The 15,606-nt window shown below is 43.7% G+C and overlaps 1 protein-coding gene across 1 annotated transcript in view; it reads right to left on the bottom strand.

Moving 5' to 3' along the window:
* Window positions 1-15,606, bottom strand: part of SLC17A8 (solute carrier family 17 member 8) — a 64,593-nt gene that overhangs the window by 34,024 nt on the left and 14,963 nt on the right. The window contains exon 2 of the mRNA XM_005571986.4: window positions 6,536-6,788. Within this exon, the coding sequence (XP_005572043.3) occupies window positions 6,536-6,788 (253 nt within the window). The remainder of the gene's footprint in view (window positions 1-6,535; window positions 6,789-15,606) is intronic.

Here is a 15,606-nt window from a genome sequence, read left to right as displayed (position 1 = left end):
CGTAATAGTGGACTAAAGACTTGAATAGACATTTCTCCAAGGAAGACCAATAAATGGCTAATAGATACATGAAGAGGTGGTCAATGTCACTAACCATCAGGGAAATGCAAATCAAAACCACAATAAGACGTCGCTTTATACCTGTTAGGATGACCATTATCAAAAACAAAACAAAACAAGAAGTGTTGGTGAGGATGAAGAGAAAATAAAGCCCTTATACACTGCTGGTGGGAATGACTGCAGCCACTATGGAAAACAGTACAGAGGTTCCTCCAAAATTTAAAAACAGAACTACTGTATGATTTAGCAATCCCACTTCTGGGTATTTATCCAAAAGAGTTGAAATCGTGATCTCAAAAAGATATTAGTACCCCCATGTTCACTAAAGCATTATTCACAATAGCCAAGACATAGAAAAAACCTGAATGCCCACTGACAGATGAATAAAGAAAATGTGGCCCAGTGCAGTGGCTCATGCCTGTAACTTTGGGAGGTCAAGGCAGGTAGATCACTTGAGGTCAGGAGTTCGAGACCAGCCTGGCCAATATGGGAATCCCCGTCTCTACTAAAAATATAAAAATTAGCCCAGCATGGTGGCGCATGCCTGTAATCCCAATTACTCAGGAGGCAGAGGCAGGAGAATCACTTGAACCTGGGAGGCAGAAGTTGCAGTGAGCCAAGATTGTGCCACTGCACTCCAACCTGGATGACAGAGACTCTATCTCAAAAAAAATAAAAAATAAAACCAACAAACAAAAAAAACAATGGAATACTATTCATCTTTTACAAAGAAGAAAATTCTGCAAGATATAACAACTGCATGAACCTGGAGGACATTATGCTCAGTGAAATGAGCCACTCACAGAAAGACAAATACTGCATGATTCCACTTACATGACATATCCAAAATAGTCAAATTCATAGACTCAAAGAGTAGAATGATGGTTGCCAGGGGCTGGGGGAGGGAGAAATGAGGAGTTACTAATTAATGGGCAAAAAGTTTCAGTCAAGCAAAATGAACAAGCTCTAGAGATCTCTATTCAACATGGTATTTACAGTCAACCATAATGTATTGTACACTAAAAACTTTATTAAAACAGTAGCTCCATGTTAAGCATTCTTATCACAATAAATTTTTTAATTATAAATTATATAATTAAATAATTTAATTTAATTTATAATTTAAAAAAATAATGGCCCTGTATATGGACCATCACTATAGTAAACCAAACACTGTGTCAGATATTGTGAAAGGCCAAAAAAATGGCCCCCAAAAGATATCCACATCAAATCCCTGGGACCTATAAATGCTACCTTATCTGAAAACAGGTCTTTGCTGATGTGAAAATGTCAAGAATCTTAAAATGAGATATCTGGACTATCCAGCTGTGCCCTAAATCCAATGACAAGTGTTCTTATAGGAGAAAGACAGATGGAGATTTGAGACAAAAGAGGAGACACGCAGAGAGATGTCCACGTGAAGATGGAGGCAGAAACGAGAGTGACATTGTCCCAGACCGAGGATCTGCTGCATCCACTAGAAGTTGGAAGAGTCAAGGAAGGATTCTCTGCTAAAGTCTTCAGAGGGTGTGAGGTGCTGCCAACACCTTGATTTAGACTTCTTGTCTCCACAGCTCTGAGAGAATAAATTTCTATTGTTTTAAGCCATCAAATTTTTGATAATATGTTATGGCAGCCTCAGGGAACTAATATAGGCATTTAATATAGGTTAGCTTATCTTCATAGTAGTCCTTTTATTCCCATTTCACAATAAGGGCAATGACGGTTAGCAAAGAACTTCTAGAAATGTCAGTTCCTGTCTGCTCACACTTCTGAGAGGATTCCACCTTCCCCAGCAACATGGGATTCTCCCCCACTGACCACCACAGCTGACTGGACACCTGAGTAGAAAGAGCCAAGCCAGTCAGGTGTGGTGGCTCACGCCTGTAATCCTAGCACTTTGGGAGGCTGGGGTGGACAGATCACTTGAGGTCAGGAGTTCAAGACCAGCCTGGCCAACATGGTGAAACCTCATCTCTATTTTAAAAATACAAAAATTAGCCAGGCATGGTGGCATGCACCTCTAATCCTACCTACTTGATAGCCTAAGGAGTAGAATCGCCTTAACTGGGGAGGTGGAGGTTGCAGCGAGCTGAGATTGCACCACTGCACTACAGCCTGTGCAACAGACGAAGATTTTGTCTCAAAAAAAAAAAAAAAAAGTTCAAGACAGCCAAGCTATAGGCTAGGCTCAGCCAGTCAGCCTCTCCCCATCTCTCTGTCTCTGTCTGTCTCTGTCTCTCTGTCTCTCTCTCTCTCTCGCACGCGCACACACACACACACACACACACACACACAGAGCAACCCAAACCCCCAGAGATTCTAGTTAGACAATAGTGCACTCTTGAACCCAACTAAGCCCCATGGAGTCACAGAGTCAGGGCCAAGTAAATCAGCTTCCTGGCAAGACAAAGGCTCAAGGCACTTCCACTGTGGAGGGCGGTGAGAAGCCAGGGAAGAGGAAAGAAAGCAGTCCATGAAGGACCAGAGAAAACAGAGCTGACTCCAAGAAAAGCAGATGAAAGACTGTGGGGCAAGCAATTCGGAGACCTTAACAAAGGCTTCTCTAGTTCCTATGAGGGAAAGCTCCTTTCAGCAGTTCTGGCAGGGCCTGTCCTGCGGCCTCAGAAAGAATTACATAAAGACTCCCTTCCCTCCTCAGGGCAGAGGACAGCCTGGGTTTCAGTCCCACCTCAGGCTGGCTTCTGTGTTCTGTGTGCAGACTGCACAAACATATACCACAGACCTGCTTTCTGCCCTTAGCGTTCATGAGATCCCCTTACAGACCTACAATAATCCCCGCTATCATTTTTTGTTTGTTTAGACGGAGTCTCACTTATCTCGGCTCACTACAACCTCCAGCTCCCAGGATTCTCCTGCCTCAGCCTCCCAAGTAGCTGGGACTACAGGTGTGTGTCACTATGTCTGGCTAATTTCTTTTTGTATCTTTTAGTAGATACAGGGTTTCACCATGTTGGCCAGGCTAGTCTAGAACTCCTGACTTCAGGTGATCCACCCACCTTGGCCTCCCAAATTGCTGGGATTACAGGTGTGAGCCACCGTGCCGGGCCCCACTAATGCCCTTTTAACTTGAGCCAGTTTCACTGTACTTCTCTTCTTTGCAACCAGCAATCCCTGACCAGGACACAAGGGCAACTTATTCAAGGTCCCATTAAAACCAGGTCTGGCCAGTTCCAAACCCCATCCTCTGAATCCTAAAGGGCCCATGATCCATAGGAAGAACTTTGGACTTTTCCTGAGAGTAATGAGAAAATAAAATCACAAGGTTCTCAAACTTCGGTCATTTTTTTTTCTTACTATATGTCAAACACTTTTCTAAGAGTTCACATGTTTTAACTCAAAACTATTAAATGTAAAATATGGGCCAGGCACAGTGCTGCATGCTTGTAATCCCAGCACTTTGGGAGGCCAAGACAGGAGGATCCCTTGAGGCCAGGAGTTTGAGATCAGCCTGGGCAGCATGGCATGATCCCATCTCTAAAAAACATTTTTTTTTAAAATTAGCTAGGAATGGTGGCGTTAGCCTGTGGACCCAGCTACTCGGAAACTGAAGTGGGAGGATCACTTAAGCCCAGGAGGTCAAGGCTGCAGTGAACTATGATCACACCACTTCACTGAAGCCTGGGCAACAGAGATCCCATTTCAAGAAAAAAAAAAAGATTGATCACGCATTAGTTAAAATCACTCTTCATACCACTTGTAGAACATATGCCACATATTTTAAATATCTACCTATTCATACTGCTTATTTCTCTCCTTCTTTTGAAATAAAGATTTAAAGGTATCTCAGTGCCAAATATCTAGTTCTTCCCCTTAAAACAGAAAAACCAAAAAAACATACCAGCCTTTCAGAGCTTTTCTTAATACAATTAGTGAAGTATTTGTCATTTGGTTAAACATGCTCAGTTAGTATCTAAGCTTTGTTCTAGGCGAACAAGAGAGAAATAATCCGCTACAAATTAGAGTTGTGCTAGAGTTTCTGATACTAAATCCCTACTCCTAAGTCCAGAGGAAAAAAATTTAAACCATATTTCAGATTTTAATCAGTTTCTTAAGACTCCAGAGGGCACAGTCAGAGAAACTAGAGAGCACACATTAGCATTGTTCCTCGGGTTTATCAAAATGTCTTTTCCATATGCCTCAGAGTAGACTCTATTGACCGAGGTCTATCTTTTCAGGCAACAAACAAATGCAAAACAGCATCTCATTTTGATCTGGGCCTCAGCAGACAAGTTTTAATTAGCTGGCCTTGCTCACAAAAGGCTGAAAGAATGCATGTGATACACATCTGAAACCTCGCTAATATACATCATTCTTTATTTTAAAAATGCATGATATGCCCTTCTACCTCTATCCCCCACACCCCTACAAAAGACAGGATATCCTTTTAGGACAGATTTGGCTGTGGCATCAGATAGAGACTAGTTAGGAGGATCTCCATGGTGCTGTTTTCCTCTGGCAGAATAATCTCTTGGTTTGAAAAAAGCAAAAACAAACAGCTTGCAGACCAACTGAAGACTTCTTTTTGACAGATTGAAATCAAATTTTCTCAAACCAGTGCCTGGCAGGGGAGACTGTTCCAGATGATGCTAATAGATGTGGCACGAAAGAGAGCATTCTATGATCAAGTCAGTCCAGGAAATACTGCCCACCACGTCTCCCTCTTGAAAAGTCTCACAGGACACAGCACAGTATGGCTCCAGGTCTCACACTGCCTTCTTCACCGCACAGCCTGCAGCGCAGTGATTTCCCAGACACTAGTTCAAAAAACTGTGATCTAAATGTGTCTTCAAACAGAGGGAGGGACCAAAGAACTGTTAAATGCCTCTCTGCAAATGAACGGATTTCTGCATGAGTCACTGCAGTGTGTGAGTTTAGTACGATGAAACATGCATTTATGGGGTGTCTACTGGGCAGACATTTTTGTTTGTTTCTTTTCCCCCATAACCTCAGTACTTCTCTAGGTCTATCATTTAAGCAGCAAACCAGATTTTATGTTTCCAGTGATTCCTAAAACAATACTATTTAAGTCACTTCAAAGTATCCTTGCTTGTAACTATGATGGCCTCTGAACTGGCCCTGTGGCTTCCATTCCTATCTCACCTCAATCTGGCCCCCTGCGATGGGGCAGTGACCAGTCTGGAGCACAGGTATGATCACTCCATGTTTGCAGCCCCTTGCTACACGCCCACCAGGCTGCGGATGATTAGCCCCCTATATACTTCGTTGCCTCCACCTCAAGGTGCTCTACCCAATCACTGGGAGTTCTCAACCTGGAGTCTGTGGATGGAATCCTACGGATCTGAGAACTTGGATGGGAAGAAAACATGCATCTTTATTTTCACTCTTAACCAAAATTTAGCATTTTCTGCCATTATGAATGTAGGCAACAAGCCACAGTTGTATGACAAGTACCCATGACTCTGTCCCACGTGTAAATCGTAAATATGTTCAAATCGTATTACAGTCATGGCCACTATTTCCAACAGTAGCTTACATTCCAACTTAAAATCAAAGTAGATGTTAGACCCAATGCTAGATTTAGTCACCGATGTACTACTAAAGAAGCCCATATGTTTCTATGTCACAAATGCGATTTTTAAATGTTTTGGTATTTATATTTTAATATAATTGGCTTCTTTTGTCATCCTTTGTGTTTTATTTTAAGAACTTAAAACATTACTTTGGCAAATATTCATCAGTCATCACCAGCAGTCCGTGACACAGAAAAGATGATGAGCTCCTGTTTCAGTTCCTAAAATATACCTACATAGTATGTGTGCATTCTCTCTCTCTCTCTCTCTCTCTCTCTCACACACACACACACACACACTCACTCTCTGTCTCGGTCTCTGTCTCTTTCTTACAGTCGTTCACAATACCTTTTTCTTCAAACATTCTTCTTCCCACCCCACCACACCCTCTTTGCCTGGTCCAGCCATCACTTTGGGAATTTGTTCACAATAGCGAAGTCTGGGCTGGGCCCTCTCCTATGAGCCTGAGCATCCTGTGTACCTCCAACATGGCACCTACCCCCCAACCCCTAAAACTGTCATCACTTACTAGTCTCCAGGGCCCAGTCTAGGTCGTTCACCTTTCTATCCCCATCACTTTGCACAGTGCTCAGCACAAGTAGCCACTCTCCATTTTTGTCATATCACTGAAGGAATTGCAGGGCTTTCTCTCAAGGAGCAAAGTATTGACACAGCTGCAGTCAAAAAAAGTTTCCTCATGATTGTAGTCTCAGCTACTGATCTGAGATGCTGAGATGCTGAGATGGGAGGAGCTACTCATTTGAGATGCTGAAATGGGAGAATGCTGAGATGGGAGGGTCATTTCAACCTGGCAGGTTGGGACTGCAGTGAGCCAAGATTGCGCCACATACTCTAGCCTGGGAGACCGAGTGAGACCCTGTTTCAAAAAGAAAAGGCTTCCACCATGGATTGATACCAACCTGAATTTCCGGTTTTCCATCAACATATACGGTGCTGTTGTTGACCATTTCCACAATGGCAACTCCAAGATTGCACCGGATCCCAAAAGAAATGCAGAATCCCAGCCCACTCATGATAGCAATGATGTAACGCTTGGGGAGGCCACAGCAGCGGCAGTCGCAGAATGGGGGGCTTGGCCTGGACGTCTGCACTGGCTGTCCTTCTTCATTCAGCTCAATGTTATCTTCTTCCTCAGTGCTCCCATCGATTTTTCTACATGGGAAGAAGGATAGGCAGAAAATAAAAGCCAGGATTAAAGGAAAAAGAAAGGATACTAAGCAAAAAGATAAAAGGTACCAGCAGATGAAAAACAAAAAGGAAGACCCATAGTAGAATACTATGGGTGTATTATTATTATTAAAGTAAGTCTTATTATTAAATATTATTATTATTAAAGTAAGTTATAGTGGCTAAAACTACTGATGTTCTGGGTATTGTGTGGGACTTTTATAAGCATTCAATCAATCATTTAAATCTTATAACAACCCCATGAGGTAGATAGTGTCATCATGCCATTTTATAGATAAGGAAACTAAGTCACTTGAGATAGGATAGAAGCTGAAGTCCAGAGCCTGTGTCTAAAACAATATGCTATACTGAGTTTCCTGCTGAAAGAGCATTGACAGACTTTGTTCACATTGCTCGACCCAGCTGTTACAGTTGACCTTAATCTTTCTAAGTCCTGTTTTTTTTTGAGACAGAGTTTTGCTTTTGTTGCCCGGGCTGGAGTGCAATGGCATGATCTCGGCTCACCGCAATCTCTGCCTCCCCGGGTTCAAGCGATTCTTTCACATCAGCCTCCCAAGTAGCTGGGATTACAGGTCTGCACCACCACGCCAGGCTAATTTTTGTATTGTTAGTAGAGACGAGGTTTCTCCATGTTGGTCAGGCTGGTCTCAAACTCCCGACCTCAGATGATCCACCCACCTCGGCCTCCCGAAGTGCTGGGATTATAGGTGTGAGCCACTGTGCCTGGCCTAATTTTTCTAAGTCTTAATAAAATATTAAGTGGAGGTGGAGAGGGACGTTTTCTATCACAATGTACACCCATTTGGTTGTATATCCTTTTCTCCTTAGATGGTTCCTCTAAGGAGGTGGTCCTCTAGCACCTTTTATTCAAACGGTAGAATTTTTCACTGACCTCTATAGATTCCAATTATGGCACATTCGTTATAGTGAATTTATCTCTTCTTTTAAAAACAGTAATTGGGCAAACTGAATCCTATCTGTCAATTATAAAGGAAGTTGTATCCTCTTACTTATTGTCATCTTTCTGAGGATGCTGTCATGGCCCACTTAAGGTCCAAGTGTTTTTAAAGATAATCAAAACTTGCAAGTTTTCATAAATATTAAATTCAGTGACCAATAGCTAATATAATAGTTTGGATGAAACACAAGTCATCTGCCCACCGGTTCATATGAAAGACAACCTTGGCAGGTTCTTTTTTTTTTTTTTTTTTTTTTTTTTTTTGAGATGGAGTCTCGGTCTGTCACCAGGCTGGAGTGTAGTGACGCAATTCTCAGCTCACTGCAATCTCCGACTCCCTGGCTCAAGTGATTCTCCTGCCTCAGCTTCCCGAGTAGCTGGGATTACAGGCACGTGCCACCACGCCCAGCTAATTTTTTTTATTTTTAGTAGAGACAGGGTTTCAACATGTTGGCCAGGATAGTTCTGATCTCCTGACCTCATGATCTGCCTGCTTTGGCCTCCCAAAGTGCTGGGATTACAGGTGGGAGTCACCGCCCCTGGCACCTTGGCAAATTCTTATGACTCAAGGAAAACCAAATTTCCAGCACAAGTATAGAGAAACAAATATACTGGATTCAATTCAGTTCATCAGATATATATTAAGTGCCTACTGTGTCTCAGGTACTGTGCTAAGTGTTGGGGAGCAATAGAGAATATGACACGTTCTCTGCCTTCTTCCGGCTCTTAGGCTGGTGGGGAAGGAAGACACATACACAAGCATCTACAATTACTAGATGATGTGGGTTTTGTTGAAATCAAAGTGAAAAGCGATGGTAAAACACGGGAAGGAGCTTTCAGTTTCAAGTTGTGAGCCCAGAGTAGAAGCTTAGTAAATGTGCCAGAACATTAAAGCAATTGGAAAAGAACTCTAATCATTTCCCTACCGATGTATCTACCTGCCAGCCTGCATTTATACTGATGGGGTCTATGTGTTCATCCGCAGTTGTCCATGCTTCTAGCTAAGGCCAGCCCCTCTCCCCGGACACTAGATCTCATCCCCTTTTATCCCCTTATGAATATTGCTCCAGAAATCCCCACCCCCACACTTCATCCATTAGGTTCTCCTCCCTAGTATAATAGATCATTCCTGTTGCCTATAAATAAACTTTTATTCCTCCCATATGACAATCTAAAATAAAATACATTTTCTCTTTCAGTTATCCTCCTATTTTTCATTTTCCTTTTTTAAGAAAGAAATGACTTCAATTCCTCTCCTCTTGTTCTCTCCTGGACCCACTCCAGCCAGGTATTCCCAACCTGAGCCCGCAAAACTGCTCTTCTTAAGGTTTTCGATGCCCTCCTCATGGCTCAGTCCAAAAGTCATTTTCAGTCCTCATCTGATTTAATCAGCCTAGCAGCAGCATTTGACACAATTGACCACTTTCTCTGCCTTGGCCATTTTATGTTCTTCCAGGAAAACACTTGGTCATCCTCCTAATTCTTCTCTTTTGTCTCTTATAGCTGATTCCTTCTTTCCTCCACCTATATACACTAGAATGCCTAGGACTCCGTTCTCAGGTCTCTTGCTTTCTATCTATGCCCTCTAGGTCATCTAAGCTGGCTCTGGGCTTTGGATACCATGTATATGCTAACAGCTCCCAGTCTTTATAACTAGCCTTATCTGACCTCTCCTTGGACACCTAAAAGGCAGCTTAAACTTGACATGTCCAAACTGACTTCCCCTAAAAAAAATATATAATTCCTGAAGTCATTCTCATCATAAGTAATGACAATTTTGCAACTTTGGTTGCTCCAGCAAAAATCTTGAAGCCATCAGGCTGGGTGCGGTGACTCATGCCTGTAATCCCAGCACTTTGAGAGGCCGAGGCAGGTGGATCAGCTGAGGTCAGGAGTTCGAGAGCAGCCTGGCCAACATGGCAAACTCTGTCTCTACTAAAAATATAAAAATTAGCCGGGTGTGGTGGCATGCACCTGTAGTCCCAGCTACTCAGGCGACTGAGGCAGGAGAATCACTTGAACCTGGGAGGCGGAGGTTGCAGTGAGCTGACATTGCACCATTGCACTCCAGTCTTCGTGACAGTGAGACTCCATCTCAAAAAAAAAAAAAAAAAAATCTTGACGCCATCTTGGATGCCTCACTTCTCCAATTTATGTCCAACTGAGGAGCTCATGTACTTTACTTTAAATGTTGAGTCTCCCGCCTACTCAGCTGTGTGACTTCAGCCTAATTACTTAACCTCCCTGGACTTCAGTTTCTTCATCTGTAAGCTAGGAATTATAATAGTTTCTTCTTCATAGCGTTGTTCTTAGGATTGTCATAAATGAGTTATTAAACTTAGGTAATTTAGAACAGAACTTTCCACATATTAAAAAGTGACATATGCCAGCTATTTTTATTACATTAATCCTCACCGTCACTTAATGAGTGAGGTGCTAGACTAAGCATTGATGCCATTAGCTCTGAGAGGCAGTTAGATGATAGGACTTTATAATGGGCTGCCCTAGTAGTCTCCATGAATTTCTGTGCACCTGTAGTCCCAGCTACTCTGGAGGCTGAGGCATGAGAATCACTTGAACCCGGGAGGCAGAGGTTACTGTGAGCCGAGATCACACCACTGCACTCCAGCCTGGGCAGCAGAGTGAGACTCCATCTCAAAAATAGAAAGAAGAAGAAGAAAGAAAACTGATGCTCTAATGTTGACACATTACTATAATAGTATATTCCTAGCAGCTAAAACAAGGATAATACGTAACAACCACAGCAATACTTGTATGAGGCAAATTCAGTTCTTTCCCTCTGCCCTCCTCTACAGATGCCTTCATGTAATTCTCTTATTTGATCATTAATTCAGCTCAGTGAGACATGGGAAATCTAATACTCCCATTTGACACAAAATAGAACCGTAGTTCAGAAGGCAAGAACAAACCGGCCAAGGTCACACAGCCCTTAGTGGGTAGAGGCAAGATATGAAACCCTTCTCCTTTCCTGTCTAGGTCCCTTGGGCCCCTTTCCTGTGTGTTCCCAGCACACCAAGCCGTGCTCCTTCTCAATGATCTTCCTGAGTCACTTTGTCATCTGCACCTGTTACTTTGTAGTCCTTGCCCAGCCACCATGACTCAGAAGAGCACGGTAAGAGAATGGGCTCTGGGCTGAGAGACGCCCAGTGCTGTCTCCCACGTGCTAGCTCTGTGACTTTGGCTAAGTTACTTGACCTGCTACTAGTCTTCCAGGGATGCTGTAACAACGTACCACAAACTAGGTGCCTTAAACAACAGAAACGTATTTTCCTACATTTCTAGAGCCAGAAATCTGAGATCCAGGTTTCAGCAGGCCTTGGTTTCTTCTGGGGCCTTTCTTTTTGGCTTGCAGATGGCTCTTATCCCTGTGCCTTCACATAGTCTTCCTTCTATGGATCTGCGTGTCCCAATTTTTTCTTCCTATAAGGACATCAGTCATATTCTATTAGGGCCTACCCTAAGGACCTCATTTAACCTTAATTACCTTTTTAAAGACCGTATCTCCAAATGTAGTCATATTCTGAGGTGCTGAGGGTTAGAATTTCACCGTAAAGAATTTGGGCAGATTCATATGAAGACACAATTCAGCCTGTAAGAATCCCTATCTGTAAACTGGGCTAATCGTAATGGGTATCTCATAGGGTTGTTCAATGATTGATGCATGTAAATGATTCATGGCAGTGCCTGGTATGTAAAAAGTACTTTATATTAATAGGTGGTAAGTACTATCACTATTGCTATTAATAAAGTGTCACCTGTCATAAGCTTAGCCCTCTCTACATGCATGCAGATGCTTTAGATGAAGGCTAATGAAAACCGAAAGCGCTGTGGGGCTTTGCAGTGCTTAATTGCAGACAGCCCCAACTGCTGTGCTCTGAATCAACCACCCATTTGGCGTGGGGACAGCGCTTCTTTCTCACAGGCTGCTAATCCGCCAAGAACTCAGCACCTCGGGGATGTGAGGCCGTTCTTTCCTGCCAGAGGCAGGATTCCTCTGACAGTGACTAGCTCCAGGACTCCCCACTGGCCATGCCAAAACTTCCCAGTATTGTAGTATAGTCTGAAAGTCTTCTCACCTAGCTTTTCTTCTTTCCTTCTCTCCTACACAGGTAGCAGTTTGAACACTCTCCCAGCCTCCTCCAGCTCCTTCCCCATTTTCCCTCAATAAATCTCTTGGCCAGGTGTAGTGACTCATGCCTGTAATCCAAGTACTTTGGGAGGCTGAGGCAGGAAGATCACTTGAGCTCAAGAGTTTGAGGCTGCAGTGAGCTGTGATTGTGCCACTGCACTCCAGCCTGGGAGACAGAGCGAGACCATGTCTCATATGTGCCAAATCCTGTCTTGGTATCTGCTTTCTTGGAAGACCTGAACCAACACAAGCACGCTCTGTGTGCACAGTGCCATCTTAGATATCCTGAGACTTTCCAGAGGGGAGACATACAGTATGAGAGATGGAGAGAAAGAAGGGGAAAGTAATGATCAAAGGGAAGGCTCTGAAAGAAGGAGCTGTGGGCTCCCCAGGAAGCAGGACCTTTAGCTGGCTGACCTGATGCCAGCCCTTACAGCAGCTCTCCAGTTGGAGACGGGATATCGGGAGCTGTGGGGAGGGGTCTGAGCACAGGATCTCACTTTCCTTTGCCCAAAGTGGCAGCTGAGCCACCACTTCAAGGGATCATGGGCTCAGGAGCAAATGAGGATCAACAACTAGCAGGACCTCCTGAGTTGCTTGTGAGTCCTTTGCACAACCTTGCTGTGGCAAAGGGGGAGCACCAAAATGAACAGAAATCTAACTTCCCCCAGGCAGGGGGCTCAGATTCAGATTTGATTTGTTTCATTTTATTTATTTTTTTGAGACAGAGTCTTGCTCTGTCACCCAGGTTGGAGTGCAGTGGCTCAATCTTGGCTCACTGCAACCTCCACCTCCCAGGTTCAAGCAATTCTCGTGCCTCAGCCTCCCGAGTAGCTGGGATTATAGACGTAGGCCACCACGCCCGGCTAATTTTTGTATTTTTAGTAGAGATGGGGTTTCACCGTGTTGGCCAGGCTGGTCTCGAACTTCTGGCTTCAAGCAATCCACCCACCTCAGTCTCCCAGAGTGCTGGGATTAATAGGTGGGACCCACTGTGCCCAGCCAGATTTGATTTGTTTTAAAAGCATTCAAATAGCAGGCCATTTCTTGTATAGCCTAGCTCACAGAGGAAGACTAAGCACCCCCTCACCCTCACCCTGTATCATGGAACACACCAGGCTCTGGGCAGTCAGATAATCTGGATTTGATTTCCAGCTCTGCCACTGATACTCGACTTGGGGGCAAATAACCTGGCCTCTCTGAATCTCACATATCCTCTTCTGTACAATAAACATTTATCTCACAGAGATACATGAGCCTACCCTACAAAGACTAACACATTACCGCCAATAAATGAATAGACATTGCCTGAACGTTAGGGTCTCTGCCATCCCTGGTGTCTCCTTAGCATTTTACATATTCCTCTGTTAGAGCACTTCTCACATGGAGTTAGAGTCATTTTCATTCAGCAGCACAGGTGCTAAGTAAATAGGCACTGACTGGGGGCTAGGCACGGTGGCTCATGCTTCTGGAATCCCAGCACTTTGGGAGGCTGCGGCGGGTGGATCACCTGAAGTTAGGGGTTCGAAACAGGCCTGACCAACATGGTAAATGAAACCCCGTCTCTACTAAAAATACAAAAATCAGCTGGGCACAGTGACAGGCACCTGTAATCCCAGCTACTCAGGAGGCTGAGGCAGGAGAATCTCTTGAACCTGGGAGGCGGAGGTTGCAGTGAGCCGAGATGGCACCATTGTACTCCAGCCTGGGTGACAGAACGAGACCCTGTCTCGGGGGGGGGAAAAAAAAAGTCACTGATTTGTGTCGTGTCCATATATGTCTCGGGGGGGGAAAAAAAAGTCACTGATTTGTGTCATGTCCATATATGAATGAAGGTCTCCCTGATCCCAGGACCATTTCCAACTCATCTTTATTCTCCATGTTCAGCATCGTGCCTGGAAACAATGAATCCTTGTCCAACTGAATGGAATTGGTGGATCAATTCCAGACATCATTCCTGGCTTGAAGCACTTATAGACAGGGTTAAGGATCTATTCATCTCTGCCCAGAAAAAAAAAAAAAAAAGGCTTTATAAAAAGGGGGGAGAGGAGAAAGTTATTTAAGAATAAGAGAAGAAAAACGAACTCATTTCTTAGGAGTTGGAGGACTTTAATTATTCCTAACAGCTATTTATCCCATTCAGTTTTCCTTCCCTGCTTGACTGCAGTTGATCTTTTAGATCAGAGAATCTTCATTCTTTCTAGAGTGACATTCTCATTCTTGTTTCTCCAAATATAGACAGCTGCGGTCTGCGGACTGCTGGCCCTCTGCACACTAGGGAGGTGCCTGCTTTCTGTTCTCAGACACAGTTGTCCAGCAAACATCCAAGCCCCAGGAGTCTAATTGCCTAAGATATGCTAACTAACCCTTAGGCACTTAAAGAACTATTTCTTTGCAATTCAAATGTTCCCACTAATTGCGGAAAAGGTTTTGTTTTGTTTTGTTTCATAGGTAATAAGATCAACACTTGGAGCACAAAGTGAGAGAACTTGCAGATAATTTTAAAAATCCATTTACTGGATGGGCGTGGTGGCTCACGCCTGCAATCCTAGCAGTTTGGGAGGCTGAGGCAGGAGGATCCCTTGAGCCCAGGAGTTCGAGACCAGCATGGGCAATATAGACAGACCCTCTCTAAAGCTAAATATATATATAACAATATTTTTAAATCAATTTTCTTGCTCACCGTATTTGGTATGAACTGAAATGTGTGCCCCAAAATTCATGTGTTGAACTCTTAACCCCCAGTACCACCAAACGTGGCTATATTTAGGATAAGGTGCTTAAGGAAGTAATTATGGTTAAATGAGGCCTTAGGGCGGGCCCTAATCTAATATGAATGATATCCTTATAAGAAGAGGACATTTGAGCCAGGTGTGGTGGCATGGATGCCTGTGGTCCCAGTTACTTGGGAGGCTGAGGGGAGAGGATCGCTTAAGCCCAGGAGTTGGACATTGCAGTGAACTATGCACTCCAGGCTGGGTGACAGAGGGAGACCCTGTTTCAAAAAAATACATAAAAAGAGTCTTGGACACATAGAGAGACACCAGGGATGCATATGCATAGAGGAAGGCCATCTGAGGACATAGCAAGAAGGCAATATCTGCAAGCCAAGGACAAAGGCCTCAGGAGAAATCAAACCTTGATCTTGGACTTCTAGCTTCCAGAACAGACAGAAAATAAATTTCTGTTGGTTAAGCCACCCAGTCTGTAGTATTTTGTTGTGGCAGCCCTAGCAAACAAATACAGCATTCAAATTTGCCCTCCGAAAAGGTCCCATTTAGCTCATGTTGTCTTTTACATAATCCTTGAGTTGCTCTTCTACTAGAAGAAGAAAATTAACTGAAGGACATTGACTACTTGCTACACTCTAGACACTCCACGAGATTTCTATAAAATATATATTATCTCCCTTAATCCTCAAAATAGTCTTGACAAATAGGACTTACCTCCATCTTACAGCTCGGAAGACTGAGACTCAGAATTTTTAAAACCTTGCCCAGCTGGACGCAGTGGCTCACGCCTGTAATCCCAACACTTTGGGAGGCCAAGGCAGGTGGATCACCTGAGGTCAGCTTTCAAGACCAGCCTGGCCAACATAGTGAAAACCCATCTCTACTAAAAATACAAAAAAAGTTAGCTGGATGTGCTGGCAAGCGCCTGTAATCCCAGCTACT

This window comes from Macaca fascicularis, chromosome 11, assembly GCF_037993035.2.
Source record: "Macaca fascicularis isolate 582-1 chromosome 11, T2T-MFA8v1.1".
NCBI lineage: Eukaryota > Metazoa > Chordata > Mammalia > Primates > Cercopithecidae > Macaca > Macaca fascicularis.
This window is presented reverse-complemented; position numbering and strand designations above follow the sequence as displayed.